The 25287-nt window shown below is 42.3% G+C and overlaps 1 protein-coding gene across 1 annotated transcript; it reads left to right on the top strand.

Moving 5' to 3' along the window:
• Window positions 1-796: 796 nt before the first annotated feature.
• P3H4 (prolyl 3-hydroxylase family member 4 (inactive)) lies at window positions 797-25287 on the top strand. The gene is made up of 7 exons (XM_075177169.1): window positions 797-1761; window positions 9812-9961; window positions 11970-12141; window positions 13121-13249; window positions 18312-18457; window positions 20163-20249; window positions 24648-25287. Exons 1-7 carry the CDS (start codon window positions 1294-1296, stop codon window positions 24789-24791), a joined length of 1296 nt encoding a protein of 431 aa, XP_075033270.1. The 5' UTR covers window positions 797-1293; the 3' UTR covers window positions 24792-25287.

The following is a 25287-nucleotide window of genomic DNA, read 5'->3' as shown; positions in this document are numbered from 1 at the left end:
ACTACATTGACATAAGGTCCCCTGTCCTGACCCTCATTACATTTCCATAACACTAGCACACGCTACATTGACATAAAACACCCTCACACTTACCTTATTCCAGCGGCGCTTCCTGCACAGTACACATGGGACAGCACCAGTCACATGGTGCGCGTCCCATGTGACCTTTGTTTATTACTGGATAGGACAAGGACGCGGCCACACATGGGGGCGGGGTTTATGATAAGTTCCGCGGCCACAACGATGCTCCCCTGCTGGCACCTCTGATTCAGGGGGCATCCGCTGCCCCCTCTCCCCCCCCAACCCGTCCCCATATTAGGCTGGCACTGATTGTCGGCCGGCATCCATGATAAAAATATAAAAAAAAAACAGATTAAAAAATAAGATGTAATAAAACAAAAACTTCAAGCAGCCGACGGTCGCCTCATCATGTCCCCGGCCTACCGGTAAAATTTCTGGTAAGCCCAATGGCCAATCCGCCCCTGCCCCCCTTAGAACCAAAAACATTGTTTTATACATTTGATCACTCATAATTTGTCTGGTAATTTTTCTATGACTGCTTGTACACATGAATTAAGATTAATAATAGGGCAAGTAAGTTAAAGAGACATTTCAAACATTGGTACTAATACTTTAAAGAGACAAACTTTCTTTCAAGCCTAGATCAATAATGCAATTGTCAAGATATATGTATGATCCATTTCACGGTATATTCTTCCATCTGTGTTTTTTTTACAAGTTATCTGACTACCATGTCTTACTCTTTAAGACCCAGTGGGATCCAGAACGGAACATAATTTAGTTTGAAAGACTAGGCAGTAGACTTACAAATCACATCAGCCTGCAGTACAGCGCCTTGTTCTGAATGACTCTGTGTTGTGAAGATGGGAGCTGTGAGTTGAAATTTTTTTGATGGACATCTGCAGAGGTTAATGTGATCCAGGAACAAAGAGCGTGTGTCCCAAGAGAAGTGTCCTAAAGGGAACACAGAGGAACTTTTCCCGAGTGCATGGCCTGTTCTAAACTATACTCAGTTCTCCAGCCAGGCTGGCAGTAAGCAGACCCCACGGCCCCCCTGCTCCTGGCTGATTTCTTCTGGGCTCGTCTCAGTCGGCGGATTCTTTGCTGGGTTAGTCAGACTGTATGGTCCTTCAGTCCTAGCTCTGTGTTATAGCAACAATTCTCTTCCTCGCCGCCGCTCTAACTTTACTTCTTGCCTTTCCAAGGCTGTATCTTATAAAGGTGTTCTAGGATACCTGACCTTGGCATCTCCTGGTGCCCCAAGTCCATGCCATGCTGCTCTTCAGTTTATGGACACTTCTTCTGTCCTTGTGCCCCAGCCGTGCTCAGTATGAGCAGTATAGTTTCCGCGGCTTCCCCCGCTCTGAGCTCCAACCACTGCAGTCTACCTATGCCCAGGCTATGGAGCTGTATGAGGCAGAGTCCTGGAGAGAAGCTGTCCGCACACTAGAGGCCAGTCTGAGGCTTCACCGGCTGCTGGAAGACAGCGAGGCGTACTGTGGTCAGAGCTGCTTAGAGGGGTCTCCAATTCCCGGACTGGAGGCTGAAGAGGGAGTAGAAGAGCCCCGGGATTGGAACCTGGAACTGCAGTTATTTGGTCAGGTTTTGTCAAGGGCTGTTTGTCTACGAAAGTGTAAAGCCACCCTTCCAGTATTCCAGCAGCCCTACCCCGACAGAGATACCCAGGAAGCCTTCAAGAGAAGGGACCCCTACCAGTATCTGCACTATGCATACTTTAAGGTGAGAGGTGACACTTCTACTAACTTGTATTATTACTAAACACCCAAACCCAGGAGATTATCTAATGGATGAAATCAAATTAAGACTACATTTACTCATTCTGTTTTGTCACAATGTAGTATAGGCAAATAGGAGGCAGGATGTGGCTCAGACAGGCATTATAGTAAAGTAAGTATTATAGTACTATGGTTTAAAGAGCTACTAGCGCTAATATGCACGTTGCTCCAGCAGGTATCTTAACAGTGTAACATATATCTGAAGTTTGCTATACTTAGACATAACATGAAATGTTTAGTATTGATGCTATGCAACTGAGTACAAACTGTTGTTCTCTGTCATCAGGCATCCAAGTGCCTAACATAATGATGGGCAACTTGACATACGTCAAGGATTGTATGTGCGGCCTTCCAACTTTCAAAACGGCTGCACACTAACCTTAATTTCATTAATTAAAAAAAGAGCCCCAAAACGGCCTCCATACCCCCATCACTCATCCCAAAATGCCCCCACATGCCCCTTATTTGCTTTAAAATTGCCTCCACGATCTGTTCAGAGCTCTTCACATGTAACTCAGACCTCTCCGCTTGCATACCTCCCAACATTTGGGTAGGCAGCATAGGGACAGGGGGGAGCCCAGGACCCGGATTGCCCCCGGTTGCATATATAGCACTTTGGAAGCACTAGGCTGCCCTGTTCTCTTCTCGCTTTCTCTCCAAACCCTTCATTGGCATGCAGAGCAGCAGTGAGCAGAATACCTCCCAACTTTCCCACTGATCGGGACAAAGCTGTCCCAATGGGGATGGCAGGACAGAGCCCTAAATTGGGATTATTGAGAGGTATGCGTTTGCCACCCACATGCCCCTCATATCTCCCCACATACCACCCACTTCTCCCTTCATGCAACTTAACTCCGGAGTCCGCAGAGGAAGGAGAGACAACATGTGGTGCAGAATGCACTCCCTCCTCAGGGGCGCACGCAGGGGGGGTTTCTGGTTCTCCAGAAACCCCTCCCCTCTGCGAAGAACAGGGGCTTCAGTGCCCATACATAGCGGCACTGTACTGTACATCAGCCGCGGCGCTGTCAAAGAAGCGTCCGCGGCATTGCTGTATTGTAGTACAATACAGCACTGCCGCAGACGCTTCTTTGACAGCGCCGCGGTTGCTGTATAATACAGTGCCACCGTAATGGAGCTGCTGCACATGCGCGACCGCATGCGCAGCAGCTCTCTCTATATTTTTTCTCGGGGGGGGGGGGGGGGAGACCCCCCGTAAAAATCCTGCGTGCACTCCTGCTCCTCCTCCAATTGGATGTGCTGCATGACCTCCTGCAATGTGCAGAGGAGGTCACATGTGCGCAAGCTGCTCAGACTTTTTCTCTGATTCCTTATAAAGCTGAACAAGTCAGACCTGAGCACAGGGCTGGGGGCAACGTTTCACCAGGCTAGGGGTGGCCCATGGGCTGCCTGTTGCCCACCACAAGCCTTACAAGTCCCAAGTAATACAAGCTCCGGAACAGTAACTACAATATTTTTATTGTATTGATTTCAAAGCAGAAAATTAGTTATTGAAGATATCACCTACAGATAATTTATTGGCGTATGCATGCCCTCCAGCAACTTGTACTAAAATATTGCTTTCTCTTACTAGCTTTTTTATGTGCTTTTCAGAAAAGTATTTATATTGCTCTCTGGATACAGTTTTATACAATGAAGAAAGCACAGCAGCGGTGCGTCATATCCAAGGGCAAGAAAAATAAAATGATATTTCTAATTGTATAAATAGTATTTTGTAATTATATTTCCACTAAAATCAACACATACATAGACCTAAATAATATGCAAGTTATTGTATACCTTTTAAAGCTGCATATTCGCTGGTATTGTATTTGCTTGTCAAGTACATATGTCAAATGCAAATGCATTTGGTATGGGTTTGTTACTACAGTTGATGTAAACGATACTATGCCTCCATGCTTATGTGATTTATGCTAGCTAATCACAGGCTGATCAGCCTCAGCAGACAGATTGCTTGGGTTCCTTTTAGTGCAGTTGGCAGATTACCACAAACCAATAGAGGATGCTCATTTTGGGCCCATGCAGTTGATTATTTATTATTATTATTATTATTATTATTATAATTATTCCTTTATGGCTGTCATATGACCTGGTTATCCGGAGGAAAAATAAACAACTTCAACTGTAGTTCCACAGTTAAGGTGGACCTGACCTACAAGAATACTCTCCCGGTATGCCCGTGATGCTCCCGAATTTCAGGGAATCTTCCCAGACTCCCAGATCCCTTGTGGAGGCGGGGCTTAATGACATGATTTGTGTATTCAGGCCCACCCCCTGCTGTGCAATGTCTTGAATCATGACATTAAACAGCCAGGGGCAGGCCACAGTGATGCAGTAGTGTCACCACGCTCCCTTCTGCACTTACCACATGACCTCCCTTTCGGGATCTCGCAGAAAAGAAGTTCTAAAAGTTGGCAAGTATGTCTACAAGCAATGGAGGCAGCGATTATATGGGCAGAACCAATATTCATGAAAGTCTAGCCTGCCAATTTAAGAACTGGTGCATCATGGTACATCAATGTAAAGCGCTACGGAATTTGCTGTGGCTATATAAATAAATGTTGATGATGATGATCATGATATTAATTAGATTATTATTAGTTATTAATAAAGTTTTAGGCCACATATTGGTTTGACCCACACAAGGGATGCCTCAACTATAGTTATGAAATGTCATCTATGCCATGCAGAGCAGCAGTGGACAGAATCTCTTCCAACTTTCCCACCGATCGGGACAAAGTTGCCCGATCTGGATGGTGGAACAGAGCCCTCAAATTGGGACTGTCCCACCTAATTTGCGACAACTGGGAGGTATGTAATACACCGCCTTTGATATATACTAATGTCAAATAGTGGCTATTCATTGCTCTTTAAAGCAATCATATAATAATAATCTGGTCCTAGATGGCAGGTAAGTCAAACACGGTAATCATTGGCTGAAACCATACATTTTAGCGCAAAATGTACAATTTTAAGTTGGCTTTAGGTAACTATTGCTTAGTTTACTACCAAGGTTTTGTATAAATTGAATACTTTGTAGTTGTCTTGGCATCTTTGCCCGTTATTGGATGATCTTTAGCCCTCCAGTGGATGTGGAACTACAAATACCAGCATTCCCTGCCAGGCAGATGTTTTGTAAAGCACACCAGTGTGTGCACATACACAGTCATCTTAGACCAGACTTAGGGATCAGGCAGTATTCCAGCTCTTCCAAATACTAGCATGCCCTGAGAGATGTAGTCCTACAACAGATAAAGGGATTCAGGTTGCTCATTCCAGTCTTTGGCTGGGTACACACTACAGAAAAGTTCTCCCCATGCGATATAGTTAACGATTTTACCAACGAGTGAATGAAAAAAAATAGTCCCGATCAGCATGCTGATCCATGTGTACACACTATACACGTTTTACCTTCACATCTGTGCTCTTCATTTGTCATAATCATCGGCTGAAAAGATTGTGACTCTGCACACTCCATAGAGATCTATGGACACTGCCAGGCATGAGTGCACACACTGCAGAATTGAAACAACATCGTTCCATCGTTGAACGAGATTTCTAGTCCATTTATAAAATCAAATCAAATGATATGATGAACTTTAGAACTATAGACCAGTGTTGGCTAACCTATGACACTCCAGGTGTTGTGAAACTACAAGTCCCAGCATGCTTTGCCAATATATAGCAGCTTATTGCTGGAAGGGTATCATCATCATCATCATCATCATTTATTTATATAGCGCCACTAATTCCGCAGCGCTGTACAGAGAACTCATTCACATCAGTCCCTGCCCCATTGGAGCTTACAGTCTAAATTCCCTAATATATACACACACTCACACAAAGACAGACAGAGAGGGAGACAGACAGAGACTAGGGTCAATTTTTGATTGCAGCCAATTAACCTACCAGTATGTTTTTGGAGTGTGGGAGGAAACCGGAGCACCCGGAGGAAACCCACGCAAACACAGGGAGAACATACAAACTCCACACAGATAAGGCCATGGTCGGGAATCGAACTCATGACCCCAGTGCTGTGAGGCAGATGTGCTAACCACTAGGCCACTGTGCTGCCCTGTTGTGGAACTTGTAGTTTCACAACACCTGGAGTGTCACAGGTTAGCCAACACTGCTATAGACGGTCGCCCTTGGGCCTATACATTAATGCGATATCCGGCCGAACGGTTGTTTATCGTGTGATTTGGCCCGATCATTGGCTGAAAACCCTGTAGTCTGTACCCAGCCGTAATCCTTGCACACATGGGCATTCATTTTGAATGTATATACATGCTAGCTCAAAACATAATGTCAGCAGATGGACCTGTACAGGTACAGTTTCTAACAAGCGTTTTCTTCACTTTGCTTTTAGTCTGCAGCATTCAGAATGCTTGGTAAATATACAAAGGAGTTTTATGGGTACACTCATTGGTAAACCATGTACCAATGAGAGCATTTACAGACACACTGCTAGTGCTATATTCAGGGCCGGATTACCCATAGGGCTAACTGGGCTACAGCCCAGGGGCCTATGGCATCCAGGGGGCCCTTGAAAGTGCCCCCGGCGCGGTCAGTGCTGCTGAGCACTTTCACTGCGGTCCTTCTCCGGCGCGCTGTAGTCTCCTTACTGAGGAGATCTCGTGAGTCTCACTCTTACGAGATCTCCTCAGTAAAGAGCGTACAGTGCGCCGGGAAAGGAGGTAAGTGCCGGGGGGGCGTGGAGCTCGGATCACATGGGGGGGGGGCCCTCACAGGGGAATGGGGGCCCCCTTAGCCCAGGGGCCTCCATTCCCTTAATCCGGCCCTGGTTATATTACGGCAAAAACAAAGTACAAGGTTTTGTCTACACATTTGGCTAACGTTGTATTTCTAGGTTTACGTGTATAAGGTCTTAGACAGTATAGAGTCTTATCTTCTATTAAGTGTATGCCAATTTTTGTTATAATGAATATTCTATTTTCAATTTTACCTTTGTTTTTAGTGCCGTTTTTTTTCTACAGATAATAAAAGACTGCAGAGTAGCATCATTTTAATAATGTAGCAGCAAATTATTTAGATGCAACAAATCAGAATTTTATGCAAACTAATTCTGTGCGTTACATTCGTTTTTTTTGTTTATTGAACAAATATCCTCGTATTATGTTATATATCTATTTGTCTAAATCCGTGTTTTGCTCCTAGAAGTTTTAGGATAATTGTAAAACTTTTTAAAGCATCAATGGCATATCTTGGCAGGACAGGGAATCTGTGATGACTGCCAGTAACTTGTGTAATTTGGTGTATTCACGATCTGCAGTTCACATTTCACAGCAGAGGTCGGGGACTGCCACGTCTCCAGATATGCACTGACGCTGCCTGAAGTGTTCATTTGTATCCCATAGGCACTGACTGCTGTATGATTCACAGATGCAGAACCCTGTGCTATTCTACATAAAACAACTTCTGGGCTGTATATTTCAGCCTGTGTTTGCTTATTTAAAGGTGTACTAGAACTAAATGTGTATGTGAAGTTTATGACAACTACAGTTATTTCAGATAAAGTTGTTATGGTAGGGGGAGATCTTTTTCCTTTGCACTGCAGGCTTCCAGCCCGTTGTTTGACATAGCAAAGTATTGTAGGTTTATTGGTCCTTTAAATATGCAGCATTATACTCACTGTTCATGCTTCATTCAAAACCAGTACTAAATTCTAAGTTAGTCTAATATCCCACCTAATCGTCACCACACCTCATACTTTTGTGTGGAGTTTATATGTTCTCCCCATGTTTGCGTGGGTTTCCTCCAGGTGCTCCGGTTTCCTCCCACAGTCAGTCCAAAAACATACTGATAGGTTAATTGGTTGCTATCATCATCATCACCATTTATATAGCGCCACTAATTCCGCAGCGCTGTACAGAGAACTCACTCACATCAGTCCCTGCCCCATTGGGGCTTACAGTCTAAATTCCCTAACATACACAGACACAGACTAGGGTCAATTTGTTAGCAGCCTATAAACCTACCAGTATGTTTTTGGAGTGTGGGAGGAAACCGGAGCACCCAGAGGAAACCCACGCAAACACAGGGAGAACATACAAACTCCTTACAGATAAGGCCATGGTTGGGAATTGAACTCATGACCCCAGTGCTATAAGGCAGAAGTGCTAACCACTAAACCACCATGCTGTCAATTAAATTGACCTTAGATTCTCTTGGTCTGTGTGTGTTAGGGAATTTAGACTGTAAGCTCCAATGGGGCACGAACTGATGAGTGAGTTCTCTGTACAGCGCTGCAGAATTAGTGGCGCTATATAAATAGATGATGATGATGATAAATATGTATATATGTCATATAGTCTGTCCTGTTGTGAATAATCCAAGCAATATGATCCAGTTTTGGAAGTGTGCAAAGAGCAATAGGGATCTAACATTCAGTTTGATTTACCAATACGATGTTGTATATTACAGTGTGCTTCTAATCCAGCTTCTTTGGGGGGTATTCAATTGTTAGTGAGATCCCCGGAAAAATGAGCGCTCGAAAAATATTAGCGTTAATACGGTAATATGCGCATAAATACCGTTAATACGGTAGTTTACTTGCTGAATTTCATCTGCGAGATGAAATTCAGCGAGTAATTACCGTATTAACGCAAATATTTTTCGAGTGCTCGTTTTCCGGGGATCTCGCTAACAATTGAATACCCCCCTTTGAGTTCAAGTACAAATTTTGTCATGGTTAACTGGAAAAATGTAATACATTGTAAGAACCTTAATTTACTGAGGCTGGACAGCCCTTGACAATCGATGTTACTCTATTACAACTGCTGGCCTTGGTCACCCTCCGTCATATCTTTATAGATTCCCCACAGTACTGCCATTTATAAAGCGTTTCACTTTAACCTTAAGCTTTTGTAACACGTGGACAGGTGCTCTCTAATACTTAGGTACCTACCCATTTTTATCTAATACAGAATCCATCTTTTTTGAATAACCATGTATGGTCAAAGATCGGGGGTATATTTACTAAACTGCAGGTTTGAAAAAGTGGAGATGTTGCCTATAGCAACCAATCAAATTCTAGCAGTAACTGCAAAAATAAATTGTCAAATCGGCACTCCACTCAGTATGCAGCTGTGTATATAACTCCAAGCAACCACTTATACTTGCGTTATCATATTCATATACAAAAAAGTTGTTATATACCTATGGCGCTTACTTTCTTGCACTGAAAACGTTGTTCTAGGAGATCTTACCAGGAACAATGCAACGTACCTTCCTACAACATAAAACTTATAATGGTGTAGTATGTCTATTACATTGTAAAACAACTTTATAAGAAAAAAATCATAGGTTCTATAGTCCCGTGCTAAATTATGATCAGCAAACAATACGGACACCAGTATCTTCTTTATATTGCAGCACCCTTTCGGATGTATGCTTACTTTGTTTCAAATGAAAGCTCGCCCATAAAAATCTGATGAGTGTTCCTTATCCGTTAGCCTCCTACTCCTCGTATTCGGATATCCACACTCCAAGACAAAAACAAAGGAAGCGATCTAGCGCATTATCCTTTAATACATTATAATACACTTCTATTAAAAAGCATGAAAATAATAAAAATGGACTCGTACCGGGGGACGGATAACAATTGGCAATCAAAATGTCTTTATCCAAAGGTCTCTTTGTCGCTGCAACGTTCTTGCCTCACCCACGGTTGTAGTCTGTAAAACCAATGCGTTTCAGCTCTTAATATGAGTCTTTTTCAAGGTTATATCTTCAATGTGTATGTCTCATCTTATATAGTCCTCCTTAGATTCTAGCAGTCATTTGTTTAGTACATTCTGCAAAATGACAGCTAGAATCTGATTGGTTGCTCTAGGCAAAATCTCCACTTTTTCAAACCTGCAGTTTAGTAAATATACCCCCTGGTCTCAGAGACCCTATAGTGTATAGACTTGCACAATATTAGTAATGTATTTGAATACTACCCTGTCTTCTAGACCAATGCGCTGGAAAAGGCAGTGTCTGCAGCCCACACATATTTACAGAAGAATCCCAGCCACGAGATGACAGTACGATACATGAATTACTACAAAACCTTGATGGAAGTTGATGAATTCCTTATAGATCTGGAGGCTCAACCATATGAGGCAAGTTGTATGACAGATAATTCACCTGGTAAGCATGCTGCTACGCTGCTATGCTGCTACGCTGCTAGGCTGCTACGCTGCAATTTATATTTCTCTGAAGCAAAATCGAGGCAAACTGAAAAAATGTAAATCTGATTGTGTAGTTTATTAAAATACTCAAAGAGACGCAATGTATTAAAAAGCGGCACCTTCACTGGCACACTGATGTAATGCATCCACAAGGCTTGCTATGAAGAGAAACCCTCCCTAATGGCAGCTAATGGGCATCTGGGAGGTTCTCATTACCTATAAGAGAACTGTGGCTTTGCTGCTGGGCTACCATCAAGACGAAGCTCATGAAAGTTGGAAGGTGGTTACTTTGTACAAAGGCATTAGTTTACATATAACTCTGGAGATGGGCTATGGTCATGGTAGGTGTGTAGAATGAGGTCAGAGACAGTCCAAGGCCAAGACTACAGGCAGCTAAGGTAAGACTGAGTCTGTATAAATCAAACCCAATAAGGCATAATCTAGGCGGCAAGAACAACAGAAACCAAATCCAGGCAAGGAGCAAGTAAAATGGCTAGGTTAAAGGTTATGACAGGCCATGGGTATGTGTATGCATCTGTAAATGGCTGTCAGGAATCCGGTCAGATGAGTGAGATCCTGATGGTCTCGACTGGGATTGGCTAGACTCCACCCAGAGGCGCGGAGTCTAACAGAGCGGAAGGTTTTCACCAGGGATCCCCGCAAGGGAATTTGGGCTTTGCAGCTTCCACTCTGCAGGTCGCGGCCCTCTAGGGAAGTTCCCAGTGAGACATGATAGAGATCTGGCACGAGAGATGAGGGTAATCCCCAAGTAGTACTAGGGGCAGGATGAGATGATGCTGGGAGGCAATATACTTGGAGAAGTAGAGAGCAGGAATATGCGACAGAACTACTAGCAAGTGGAACAGATGAATGACGATCTGCGGCAGCACACTAGAGAGAAGAGAGCGATGATCCACGGCAGTTACAAGTGGAGCAGATAAGCAGAGATCAGTGACAGTAAACTGGATAGGTAGCGGGTGCTGATCCACAGCAATTACCACTAACGAGTGGAACAGGTAAGCAGAGATCAGCGGTACTACACTGGATAGGTAGCGGGTGCTGATCCACAGCAATTACCACTAACGAGTGTAACAGGTAAGAGGAGATCAGCAGCAGTACACTGGATAGGTAGCGGGTGATGATCCACAGCAATTACCACTAATGAGTGGAACAGGTAAGCAGAGATCAGCGGTAGTACACTGGATAGGTAGTGGGTGATGATCCACAGCAATTACCACTAACGAGTGGAACAGGTAAGAGGAGATCAGCGGCAGTACACTGGATAGGTAGCGGGTGATGATCCACAGCAATTACCACTAACGAGTGGAACAGGTAAGAGGAGATCAGTGGCAGTACACTGGATAGGTAGCGGGTGATGATCCACAGCAATTACCACTAATGAGTGGAACAGGTAAGCAGAGATCAGTAGCAGTACACTGGATAGGTAGCGGATGATGATCCACCATGCAGAGGAGAGAGAGCTGCTTCCGGTCCTGAGGTAGACAAGAAGAACCAGCCCTGATAGGTGAGGGAAGGAGCCTTATAAAAGGGATGTCAGGAAAGTACAACCAATGGGAGAACAGGGCGGTAGAACAGGTGAGATGGTCTGCGCAAGCGCAGGACCGCCGCCAACATGACAGCCGACGAGGAAAGCGAAGGATCAGGAGGTGTCCCTGTTTTTATTTTAAAAATTTGGAAGCCCTACCTTAACACATTGCAAAATGACATTTATTTCCTTGTCTCAAAATCCTTTGCCAAATATATAATTGTGGTAGTTTTTACGTAATTAATGTAAAATGTGTGTGTACATAGAATGATATAAGCCTCAGAGTCTGTATTACAAGTAGTGTAATAGAACACTCTGATCACCTCATCTTCGATGAATCTGTCAGTTTCCTCTAGTAATCACATGCTTAATGGAAGTTGTAACTCTCTACAGGGAATTTTTGTGAAAGCAGTAAAGTCCTACAATGCTGGAGACTTCAGACACAGCATCGAGGAGATGGAGCAGGCTTTACCACTGTATTACAAAGCATACAACAGCTGTCTGACCAGTTGTGAGGGAGTCTATGAGATGAGGGAGTTCAAAGACTTCTACCCAGCAGTCGCAGGTAAGAAAAATCCACAAAAGATCTTTTATTCAGGGATTTTGAAATATAGGCAATTGGACAATTACCAGCTAATTAAACTATTACACAAAGGGCTTTTTCATTCCCTGAAATCCAGGCCTGTGTCTGGACCTCAAGGATAACAGTCGGACATGTCTGCTTTAAATCATATCCTTGGCAATGTCTGTTTTTAGATATTAAAATGGCATTATATCAGATAATGGTTTATTTATAATGTCTCTTTGAGCAGCATAAAACATGGTACTTCCATGCATAGATGTCAGCAGTGTGGGTCTTAAGTACCCTCAATATTGGTGTTGCCACTATCAGTGTCTATGGGGGTATTCAATTGGCCGTGTTACTGTTAAGTGTCTGGGAGATGATACGTTCATATGTTATCTCTGTAGTAAAGCCAGCCAAGTATAGTACCACTCTCATTTAAAAAGTGGCCACTGGAGTTGCTGTTGGTTTGCAGTGTGTGATTTACACTATATTACATACAGTTTATGCCATTTTTAACTTGACTGAGCAAGAAATCTGTCACCCGTGTTCTAGCATAAATGTAGAATTAACTTTTATCTGTGCAAGGTTTATACTAAGTACATTAATTAAATGGTCTGTTTTTCTTCTGTGCACTTCAGCAGGGCCTTGTATCATCTGGACATACATGCTGTGCTTTAATAAATCACACTCTGTGCTGTGAAAGCAGTTGTATCCAGAAAACAGTGCTGTGCCCCATCCAAGCATTACAAAAACAAAACCCCATATCTGCCTGGATAATAGAAAGTCCTTACTGAACAGCACAGAAGAGAGTTAAATTAAGCAATGCATTAAGCAAAAGTTGGAAGAGCACTCGTACAAGGCGGTAAATGAAAACTGAATGAAGGTGGACATTCCTTTTATGATTTGTACATATAATCATCTAGGCATCATCTTCCGACCTTAACGCATTTTAACCTCCCCCACATTGTTCTCCTTTCAGATCATCTAGCTGATTCCCTTGAGTGTAAAGTGGAGTGTGAGTCTAACCTGACTCCTAATGTTGGGGGATATTTTGTTCAGAAGTTTGTGGCCACCATGTACCACTACCTGCAGTTTGCTTACTACAAACGTAAGTAACAAGTACAACAGATCACACCTTTCATCACAGATGTAGATACATACAGTGAAACTAGGCTCATCATATAGTTGTTTCAATTCTTTTGTTGCTTACATACACTTTGTGCTAATTCAGCCTACAAATTCCCTGGGAATTTATGACATCACAAGTGCCTCAGATTGAGTCCTGTTTATTGATAGATTGTAATCTCATGAATATTTGTGACTTCAACAATTTGTTACTAAATGCCTTTTGAACTCATTTCTTTTTAAAGACACACTAGAGCTATTTTAGGGCTTTCCCATGTCATTTATCTAACGGAGTTAATATATGTTCCTACAGAAAGACTTTCTAGATGTTCTGTGACAGTCCTACAAACAGCAGATAACAGTCTATTTAAAGCACATTGTTCTTGTCAGGCATTGGGATAACAGTGGATGAATATTGGTGGGAAATGAGTTGGGGAGTGAGCAGTAGGAACCTCCAAGGATCATTCATGGTTGCCTCGTTTGGGAGCTGAAAATTTTTGGCAACTTATTATTGATGTATTATCCTTGATTCACAGGATATGAATGATAATGGGTTGTCAACCTTCAAACAACTTTAATTAGTTGGTATTCTTTGTTTAATTTTTTTATTCATGCAGAATTTACTCCATGCGTTTTTTTTATCTTTCAGTCTACCATCTGTATACTTTTACTAAGACCTTTTAATGAACCAGACAGAGCTGTATATTTCTGTTGACCTTGAATATGATACAGCTCTGCTCTTATCTGTGCCATGGACACAATGTATTATACTGAGCAGATTTGTGTTATATGCTAGACCTAAATGATATAATTACACAAAGTGAGCAAGGAAGATAAAGCAATATGTTTTAGTAAAAGTTGTAGGAGGGCATGTATAAACCAATAAATGAAAGTTGTCTGAAGGTTGTACAACTCGTCAAGGGATAAATGAAACACAATAAAAGCAAAAGCAATGTAACCCCTTGTCAATGTGTGTGTTGTTAAGGTGCACGGGTTAGGCTGTACTCCTTATTCTCTAGCCATGGCTAGCTGATGGGTAAAAATGACCATAGGGTCCCCACACATGCAGGTTTTTCAACAAAGTCTATTTAAAGTGTTGGTACACAGGTGTGTCTCAGTGATGTGTGCACCAGACCATCTGTACATTGAGCTTTTTATTTACACTCCTCTACACTCCAGCACCGTACCTGAGCAAATAACACTGAAATTAATATATACATCCCATTTCTCATCCCAGCACAGGTAATCACCCCTCCTCTGCGGAGGCCTTATCCCTTGGGTTACAACACATACTCGCTGTATTTTCACACCCTCCTGGGATTCTCACACTCACTGGATATGTACAGGCTCTGACACCCCCTCCTTGTATAGTAAATCCAACACTCTCACTAATGTCCTTCTGCAGTCTCTTCACTCACCTATTATAGGGCTATAGCACCCTCTCTAGTGTCCTCTCTTCCCTTCTGGGTCACAAACTACTTCAGCAACCTTATCTATAGCAGTGGCGGATCTAGAATATTATTTTACGGGGGGCGATTTAGGGAGGGCAATTTAGTCTCCGTCCCCTTTTCGAGAGCTATGGCTGCCTGCGTCTTCACACTATGTGCAGGTCCGTTCGGCAGAGACAGGCAGGGAGAGTATGCTGCCCGGCCACTTTGTTTAAAACACAATCAGATCAGCCAGGCAGGAGTCTCTGTTTGCCTGTCTCTGCTGAACGGATCTGCACACAGTGTGCAGCCGCAGGCAGCAAGCCCCTGCTAGGAGGGCGAATGCCCCAATCGTTCCCCCCCTGGATCCGCTAGTGATCCATAGGGTCTCTTACATGCTCTTCCCTCTCTATACCTGTGGTCTCTATATGACAGAGCCTCTATGCTGCCACTATTAATTGGCTCCATGCTGCTTTGGAAGGGAATCTCCATCTTTATTGGGATCCCCCCATTTTTCCTCTCAGGAGCTCCTTTCTTATTATGGGGACTCCTTCCCCTCCTTATATGCAGCCTCACTCTGAGGTAATTTCTCCCTCAAATCTGTCCAATTTCAGTCATATTCTCTCCGTTAGAATGTACTTTGACCCGCCGTGGCAACAGGTCACGGACCCCTTCCCAAATATCATGGCTCCATGCAGAGGCGGAACTAGTGAGCTGTGGGCCCCTGTGCAGGGAGGAGTTAACCAGGGCCCCCGACCCTCTGCATCTACCATGAAGTGGGCCTCATTATCTCCATGGGCCCCGGTGCACTGTAAATGCCGCAACAATGGTAGTTCCACCTCTGGCTTTATGGGTGTCGCACTCTCCCCACACACTTCTCATCATCATCATCATCATCATCATTTATTTATATAGCGCCAGCAAATTCCGTAGCACTTTACAATTGGGAACAAACATTGATAAGACAATACTGGGTAATACAGACAGACAGAGAGGTAAGAGAACCTCCTCAGCTCATACCAGCCTTATGTTGCTAAGCAACTCTCCCCCAAGTGTCTCTTCTGGGTCGTAGTGCTGTGGCCTCACATTAAGTAACTGAGAGGTGTGAATAACAATGTCAGAGGGGGCGTTACAGCTAAAAAATATGCATTTTATTTTATGAACACTAAAAATTATGAAATGTTGGTGGATTGTCCTGCAAACTGTGTTGAGAAACACTGTAAAATGTTGTGCGAGCAAAGATGTTTCTATAAAAACAGACTACTTGCTTCTACCAGGTGTGTAAATTGGGTATTGCATACCACCCAACCATCCTGATTTAGGCGGGACAGTCCTGATTTGAGTGCTCTGTCCTGCCATCCAGGACAGCTTTGAACGGTGGGAAATTAGAGGAGGCATTGCCTGTTCACTGCTGAGAACACTCTGGAGAACGGGTGCTGTGCACATTGGTGCGCACCGGTGTAAAGGCCGCTAAGGGAGACAAAGCCACACAGACAATAATCGCTTTCCTGGCACCCCAGGTACTCACCCGATCCTGAGGGACCACTACGAGACACACCGTACCTTGCTTCTCCATGAACAGAAACCACCCCTCATGCCTGCTCACATGTCCTAGGATACCCAGGTCCATCCGAACTCAGCCGCTCCGCAGGCCTCTGCCTATGGCCTGAACCCCGGCTGTTAAGCCTGCCTTGTCTTGGGGCTCAGGAGTTTTGGTGCCCTTTCGGACAGATGAGAGGGGCTTTATATGCCACTCTCAGTAACTTAAACGTTTAACTATCAAGGGACCAAGTGTCCCATCCACTACCATGGGCCTGCTAAACCAAGGCCTATCGCCTGCTATCAACTATAAGGGCCTACTGCCCTACTAACCAGCAGGACCTAATGTCCTCCTAACCAACCGAGGCGTAAGGCCAATCCCTCAACTTCCTAGCTAAGAGCCTTGTGCCCTTCTCTCTAACTCAAGGGCCTGGTGCCCTAATTATAACTAAGGGCCTGGTGCCCTAACAGCCAGCTAAAGGGCCCCTTGTGCCCTAACTACCAACTAAAGGGCCTGATGCCCTAGCTATCAGCTACAGGGCATTGTGCCCTTCTAACAACTACAATGCCTTGTGCCCTTCTAACTACCTAACTAAGGACTACTGCCCAAACATCCTGAGACGGGCCTTGTGCCCTCTATCTGGCCATGAGCCCGATTCTCAAATTGAAGTCGGGCCTGCCCTTTTGTGACAAAAGAGTGCGGACGAGGGCCCGAGAGAGAGATGGTGCCCAGAAGGGCACTACCTGTCTCCCAAGTCTTCAGGGATCTTCTCCAGGGATTTCCCCATGTGCCGCCTCCTCAACGTTCTGCCGCCGTATTCTGGTCTTGATCCCGCCGGGTCTTCAGGTAGCAGAGTAGCTCCTAGCCCTGACGAGGGCTCTCTGCCTCCGGTTCCTCTTTTGTGCCGTCTTCTTCTCTTCTTCGCAACACCTCTTGTCCGACGTCCTCTTCTGTCTTTCTCCACCAATGAACTGAAAATGGCAGAGCACGCGCCGGCGTCATGTGGCGTCGATGTGATGCCGCGCGGTGACTCGGTGGGCACTAATTAGCTTGTCCCCAAACGTTTAAACAGCTGGAAGGTCAGCTCCCGGCCAAGCAGGGAGCAGCGCCACGGGCTTGGAGGAAGCCATCTTACTCTCGACCCGCAGGTAAGAGCTCCACACTGCATTGAAGGGGAGGAGAGAATGGGGCAGACAAGCGCCATGCTCCCTGTCCCAATGCCACCTACCAAATTATTGCGAGGTTTGGTATTATAAGGTCATTTCATATACTGCTTATATGCTTAATATAAACTCCTGTGGGATATCTGCATATTACAGTATCCTGACTACACCATATGTCCACTGTCCTGGCACCATCCAATTGATGTAAATTATGACATTACTTTCTGAATAAACAAATCTGGTCTGACCACAATGAATAGTACAGCAAAATATTTGACAAATCTCCGCAAAAAAAGTTTTAGCTTTAGTTTAATTGGAAGTGATATATACAGTGGTTGTACAATGAATTAGGAATTTTTAAACTTCTGTATTTTTAAGGTTTGTACCTCAAAAATAGTGAATACATAGTAAATATGTTCTGATTTATAGTCTATTTATACTATGTATAGTCTATGTCGTTTATAGTATATTCATGCAAGATGTGGCACTATGCCATACGGCAAAGCTGGTATAAGAGCACTTTGGTAGAAACGGCATCCCTGTTTTGGGCTGGCCTGGAAATAGTCCCGACATGAATTCAGTTGAAACATTTGGAAGGAGATGAAAGATGCAATCAGTGGAATTGTCTGCACAAATAAGCGACAGCTGATTGAACGACTTATTCAGGTTTTGCATTATGATAGAATCAAAGAGTTAGCTATGAAACACATTGAGAACATGCCGCACTGAATAAAAGCCGTTATCAAAGCCAAGAGTGGACCGACCAATCTGTTAAATAGAAAAAAAATAAGTTTATATAAAGTATTAAATATGTTTTTGCCATTAATTTTATCAAAATTTTACAAGAAACTAAGAAATTCCTACTTCATTGTTCAACCACTGTATATTTATTAACCTAATATTTATATTTCACAGTTAACGATGTTAAGAACGCAGTTCAATGTGTATCGAGTTACATGCTGTTTGACCCTTTGGATACAGTAATGCAGCAGAACCTGGCATACTACAAGTTTTACAAAGAGAAATGGGACCTTGAGGATACAGATTTCAATCCTAGAGAGGTGAGATTAATGATCTTTAATGTGATTCCCCAGAAAAATAAGAATTCACAACACATTACATTTTGCACAATGTGCCCCTTATGCATATAACCTGGAGCATGCGCTCATTCCACTTTATATTTGTCTGCGCAGAGGCTTTGCCTAATATTTTGCAAAGTACTGGCTCCTGTAATCATTGGACAAGCCCCTTTTACTCATCTGGCTGAATGTTTGTTTTGTCCTCATTTGATAATCCTTCATATCATGACGGTAAAAGGATACCACCGTAACCTCTCTAACATTTTATTTCTTATTTTCATTGGTTAATGTGTGTGTTTTAATGTGCTTACCCCTTTAGAATGCACCTTGATAGTGCAAAAGTCATCCCATTTACATGAGCAGAAAGCAGTGGTTCAGGTGTACAAATGTTTCTGTTTTGCGTAATTAAAGGGCCTATTTACCAATTATCTTTTTTTCCCCAATACTTTTTAATCCATTTTGCTTTTTGATACAATTTATCAAGGGTATTTATTATTCTTTCCTGCTGGGGCAGCACTTATGTAAAGTCCTGTCCTGGCAAAGTACTTTTCCACCAGTGATGTCTTTAGCCACAGAGACGAAAGACATCACTTCCTTTTGTGGCTGGCTTGTATCTACTGTGCATGCATGGCCAAAAGGCCGCACGTGATCAGATTCACATTACGGAGAGATTACACTCTTGGTGGCCATAGAATAAGGTAAGATATATTTAGCTCCATCTTCAGACGGCAATAGCATTTTGCAAAAGGCTATGGTTTTTGCACCTTGCTAAAAAGCTGCCACCATAGAATAGGACAGCGATACTAAGCACTAAAGAACACTGGAGAAATCTAGGTTTATTGGTTTGATAACGGACTCTGAAATTTAAAGTTGCCATAATCATTTTGGGTAAAAATATGCTTGATAAATAGGCCCCCCAAAAGGCTCTGATTGGGGGGCCACTAGATTGGGAACACCTAAAAATATGAGTAGTCTCCATCCCTTGTAGTTTAGTGAAATAACTCTGACCACAAAACAAAATCTAATTTTTGCATTTATGCAGAGGATCGAGTTCATTCTTGCAGATCTCCCACACTCTATGTGTGTTGCAGACTTTGCCCTTGCCCAGTTGATATGCCCATCCTAAAGAACAAGCACATGGTCCCATGCAATCAGCAATATGTAATCCATGCACGTCTATTAACACAAGTGCAATGTGGCAAAGGTGGGCATATGACATCACAAAACAGGAACAAATGACTCATGATCTGTGCCATAGTACAAATTCAAAGCTTGCTATCTGGAATATTGTTTTGTTTCACTGCTTTTTCCTAGTTGCCAACACTTAAAAATAAGACAATGGGCACTTTACTGCTGGGCTGGTCCATATAAGTAAGTTACGCTCAGTGTCTAGGTGGACGTTGGTGAACTATGTACCCCGTCATGACATGGTCACTGAACAAGCTATATTGTCATGATATAACTTTTAAATGCTCCCCTTTAAAACACATTAACTTATAAATTCCATAGATTGACAATAGATAATGAACATTGCATCGTATTTACTGAAGGATAGTAATTGTACTGTTTCATCATTTCCAGAGAACATTCTCTAAAACTTTGAAATGTCACTGGAAATTATTGTATTTTACTAACTGAATATAATCTACAGCTTTATTAAATAGTCAAGTTTTTGTTTTCGTGACAGGAAGCTCTGCGATATCATAACCAGACCACACGGAACAAAGAGTTGCTGCAGTTTGCTCAAGATTTTCTCCGTCGGGATGATGATGAGGTAAACCTTAGCGCCACATTGGTGCAACTGGGTGCATTTTACAGATTAGTTTATATTAAAGGGGTGACGCAATGAACCAAGTGCTAAATCAGAAAAAAAACTGATCTGAGCTCAATAACTTCATCTTGGCCACCAATACAGTGGATATGGTATTACCTGACGAAGGCTTCTCACCAAACTATTGCATTAAAGGACCTGTGTTTATGGAAGCCTGGTATCACTAGAACACAAAAACAATACAGTCACTTGAAACATCGACTGTCCAAAAACATATGCAGATAAGCAACTGCTATTCAGGAAAAGTCATCTCTGGGAAATTTCATTTTAGTGAGTCTGTTCCAATCCAGAAACAGATTTTATAGTAGAATAAAAACCAATCTTTTATCTATTTTTACCTATTGTCATAGATATGTGTTTTATATATTTAGTTGCTTTTCTTTTCATTTGTCCTTTAAAAGGACCACTACATAAATGTAAATAATATATGTAAAGTGCATATATAACATTTTCATGTTATGGAACCACACCTGTGAAAATTGTAACTTCCATGGAAATTATTTGTCCTAGAAATGATTGTTATTCGGCATGTCAGTCAAAACTAGTCTCCCTCTATATTACTGATGTAAAATGAATAATATAGACTATGTTTTTATTTTGTAAGGCATCATAATTGACTATAAAAAATAACAATCATGATTCCATGTGCTAGCTGTGATAATACATGATACATTAAGTTAAATTATTATAATCAACCTATAGGTATTGAAATACTGTAGATAGAGAGCCTTGTACAGTTTTCAAGTGACCTGGTATGTATAAAACGGCATATCATGAATGTGATCTGATGAGTAACCTAATTGTACACCATCCGTTTACCGTATTTGCCGGCGTATAAGACGACTTTTTTGACCTGAAAAACATGCCTCCAAGTGGGGGGGTCGTCTTATACGCCGGGTGCCAAACTCAGGGGTCTCAGGGATGCCGCGGGCCAGCCATAAAAAAACAAACAGAAACACTTACCAATCCGCGCGGCGCCGGGACCCAGCATCCTCCTCTCTCGCGCAGCCTGTCATATCAGTGACAGCTGCTGTGTGAGAGAGGAGGATGCTGGGTCCCGGCGCCGCGCGGATTGGTAAGTGTTTCTGTTTGTTTTTTTTATGGCTGGGGCGCGGCAGAGGGGGCAAAGTGAGAGAGGGAGAGAAGGACAGATGAGAGTGACAGGAGGGGGACAGAGGAGAGTGACAGCAGAAGAAGGTAAGTGTTATTAGTATGTGTTATGTTATGTTTGTTTTATGTTATGTCATGTCAATGCAGAGTGTGTGATCAGCATATATGAGTGTGTGTGTGATCAGCATATATGAGTGTGTGTGTGTGTGGGGGCCAGTGACTTAATGCAGTGTGTGTGGGGGCCAGTGACTTCATGCAGTGTGTGTGGGGGCCAGTGACTTCATGCAGTGTGTGTGGGGGCCAGTGATTTAATACAGTGTGTGTGGGGGCCAGTGATTTAATACAGCGTGTGTGGGGGCCAGTGACTTCATGCAGTGTGTGTGGGGGCCAGTGACTTCATGCAGTGTGTGTGGGGGCCAGTGATTTAATACAGTGTGTGTGGGGGCCAGTGATTTAATACAGTGTGTGTGGGGGCCAGTGATTTAATACAGTGTGTGTGGGGGCCAGTGATTTAATACAGTGTGTGTGGGGGCCAGTGATTTAATACAGCGTGTGTGGGGGCCAGTGACTTCATGCAGTGTGTGTGGGGGCCAGTGACTTCATGCAGTGTGTGTGGGGGCCAGTGACTTCATGCAGTGTGTGTGGGGGCCAGTGATTTAATACAGTGTGTGTGGGGGCCAGTGATTTAATACAGTGTGTGTGGGGGCCAGTGATTTAATACAGTGTGTGTGGGGGCCAGTGATTTAATACAGTGTGTGTGGGGGCCAGTGATTTAATACAGTGTGTGTGGGGGCCAGTGATTTAATACAGTGTGTGTGGGGGCCAGTGATTTAATACAGTGTGTGTGGGGGCCAGTGATTTAATACAGTGTGTGTGGGGGCCAGTGATTTAATACAGTGTGTGTGGGGGCCAGTGATTTAATACAGTGTGTGTGGGGGCCAGTGATTTAATACAGTGTGTGTGGGGGCCAGTGATTTAATACAGTGTGTGTGGGGGCCAGTGATTTAATACAGTGTGTGTGGGGGCCAGTGATTTAATACAGTGTGTGTGGGGGCCAGTGATTTAATACAGTGTGTGTGGGGGCCAGTGATTTAATACAGTGTGTGTGGGGGCCAGTGATTTAATACAGCGTGTGTGGGGGCCAGTGATTTAATACAGCGTGTGTGGGGGCCAGTGATTTAATACAGTGTGTGTGTGGAAGGTGTGCGGAAGAGGGGGTAGTCTTATACGGCGAGTATATAACAAACTCTATAATTTTGAGTGGAAATGTTGGGGGTCGTCTTATACGCCCAGTCGTCTTATACGCCGGCAAATACGGTATTTATTTTGCTAAAGGCATCATATAACAAACCTGCAATTAATTATTTTTGTTAATAGATGTGATTTATAAATGAGAAAATATTCCTTTCATGTCAAGTGTTATAATTAATTTAATATCAATAGCAAATTATTGTGATTTCTATCATTTCTAGAAAGTCTTAAATCAATATTGAATATTGAGAGAAGCTTTTGGTGTTAATCAAATTATATTATGTAAATGTTTTGTGATGAAATTCTAGTATTCAAAATATTGTAATAGATTTTATTTTTTATTATCCTTTGTAGATTTTAAAAAATAATATACACATATACGAACTCTGCATTGTGTAATGTTGTTTGCTATGTGATCACAGATCTTATAATAAAAACAGGCTTCTATCTTTTAAATCTGATTCTAAAAAGCTACAATAATAGAAATAAAAGGTGTATGAATATGTATTTGAGTTTGTTTGTAATAATTGTGTGGGTTCTATGTGCCAGTAAAATTGGATATAGTTAAGAAAAATCTATAGAAAATAAATAATAATGTATTTAGAAATTATGCTGTAATAAATATGCTGTGATTAAATGTTAGGGAATAGCCAAGTTGCAAGCAATTGCAATTACTATAGAGAGCAATGAAGATCTCTGGTAGTAAGGGAGCAATGAAGATCTCTGGTAGTAAGGGAGCAATGAAGATCTCTGGTAGTAAGGGAGCAATGAAGATCTCTGGTAGTAAGGGAGCAATGGAGATCTCTGACAGTAAGGGAAGAATGAAGATCTCTGACAGTAAGGGAACAATATAAATCTCTGACAGTAAGGGAACAATATAGATCTCTGACAGTAAGGGAGCAATGAAGATCTCTGGTAGTAAGGGAGCAATGGAGATCTCTGACAGTAAGGGAAGAATGAAGATCTCTGACAGTAAGGGAACAATATAAATCTCTGACAGTAAGGGAGCAATGGAGTTTTCTGACAGTAAGGGAGCATTGAAGATCTCTGACAGTAAGGGAACAATATAGATCTCTGACAGTAAGGGAACAATGCAGATCTCTCTCCAAATGCAACCTATAGTTGAAGGCGGAAATGTATATTTAAGGATGGGCTTTCGCTGGCTTGGTCTGACTACCGCTTTATTTTCCTTTGTTCTAATCCTGAATTAGAATTTATAATATTCGTGCACAATTGATTCCTATACTATTTATGAATTAGAGTTTATATGATTGTCTATTGATGAGTCTCATTTTGATTTATTAGTTGGATTTTGGATTGGACTACTATAATATATGTTTATATTCAGTATCGATCACGCACTAATAATTATGAAAGAATCTCAACACCTTTTGGCAGATTTTGATGTCATTGTCTGGAAATCGTGCATTTTTTATCAATAATTTAGGAAAGTTGATTTTTACTAATTAGCATAGGTATCTTGCTGAAATTGCAATGGAAATTTACTTTTTATTAGATTGTGTTTTATATACAGTTATTGTAGTAATAAATGGGTATTATAAGTCACTTGGGTTCCATAAATCATTTTTTTAGCACTGAAGAACTGTTTACTTTATATATGAATATAACATAAAACAGACCGTTGGATACTGAACCCAAGATCAGTTTTGTTCAGTTAAGTGTCCGCCCAAAAGGTGCACTTTAAAATAGCCGTATTTCGGTCATAAGTCCCTATCACATCATCCAGGAAGCTATTGCAAAGTCCAATCACCCTATTAACCATAATACTTTGGACATTCTTTTTCTTGTTACCTTGTTCCCATAGTAACAGCTGTTTATTATACTGAAATGCTATGATAAGGAAATTATCATAAAGCCTTATCGTTCTCTGCTTGAGGACCCGTTTTATAAACTTATCACTAAACAGGAATAGAGCACAAGATTTCATGTAGTCCTAAGAGTTTTCTTATTTTCTTGCAGATTGAAATTGGAGCGGTGCCGGACACAGAACCACCCCAGTCTGATGCAGAATTCGAAGGGGAAGGTGATTATGAAGAAGGAATTTATTCTGAGTCGTGGACACAACCCAAATCTAAAGGGGACCTGGCAGTGAAATCGACCTGAACTGGGATGAAAACCTGTCTAGTATCAGAGTCTGATCTATGGCTGTTCTTAACATCAATTTATTGGATCAATAAACAACGTGCCAGAAATGTTTGGAAATGTGATTTTACTTATTAGAGGAATACATCTCCCAATGTTCCCATTCAGCCCAATCTATGCCTTCATGCTGCACTCACTTCTTGTGAGACCACAACCCTTTGATTGCTAAAATTTGGGACTGTTTGCGGATATGAAAGAAATATACTTTTTGTTAATGAATATCTCATGCCTTTCACAAACTCTGTTCTAGACATCTCTGCACCTGTTAACTTTCTAGGAGTGAAAATAATTTTGAAACGACACTCCTCATATTTATCACCCTAAAGATTCTAAGGGACTATCCAGAAAAAGTGGTTTGGGGATTTTTTTATTTTTTGTTTTTTTTTACTTTTTCACTAATGGAAAATATTGATGCATCCAATATGTTGTGTGTAATAAAATCATTTTGAATTGTAAA

Source organism: Mixophyes fleayi, chromosome 6 (genome assembly GCF_038048845.1).
Source record: "Mixophyes fleayi isolate aMixFle1 chromosome 6, aMixFle1.hap1, whole genome shotgun sequence".
NCBI classification, from domain to species: domain Eukaryota; kingdom Metazoa; phylum Chordata; class Amphibia; order Anura; family Limnodynastidae; genus Mixophyes; species Mixophyes fleayi.
Note: the sequence above shows the minus strand (reverse complement) of the source record. Positions and strands in the feature narration are given on the sequence as shown.

Bases quoted from the DNA above. Each gene is read 5' to 3' on its own strand.
- P3H4 (XM_075177169.1), top strand. From the start codon at position 1,294: ATGCTGCTCTTCAGTTTATGGACACTTCTTCTGTCCTTGTGCCCCAGC. The intron at 1,762-9,811 runs GTGAGAGGTGAC...CCTGTCTTCTAG, and splicing joins TGCACTATGCATACTTTAAG to ACCAATGCGCTGGAAAAGGC. The intron at 12,142-13,120 runs GTAAGAAAAATC...TTCTCCTTTCAG, and splicing joins CTTCTACCCAGCAGTCGCAG to ATCATCTAGCTGATTCCCTT.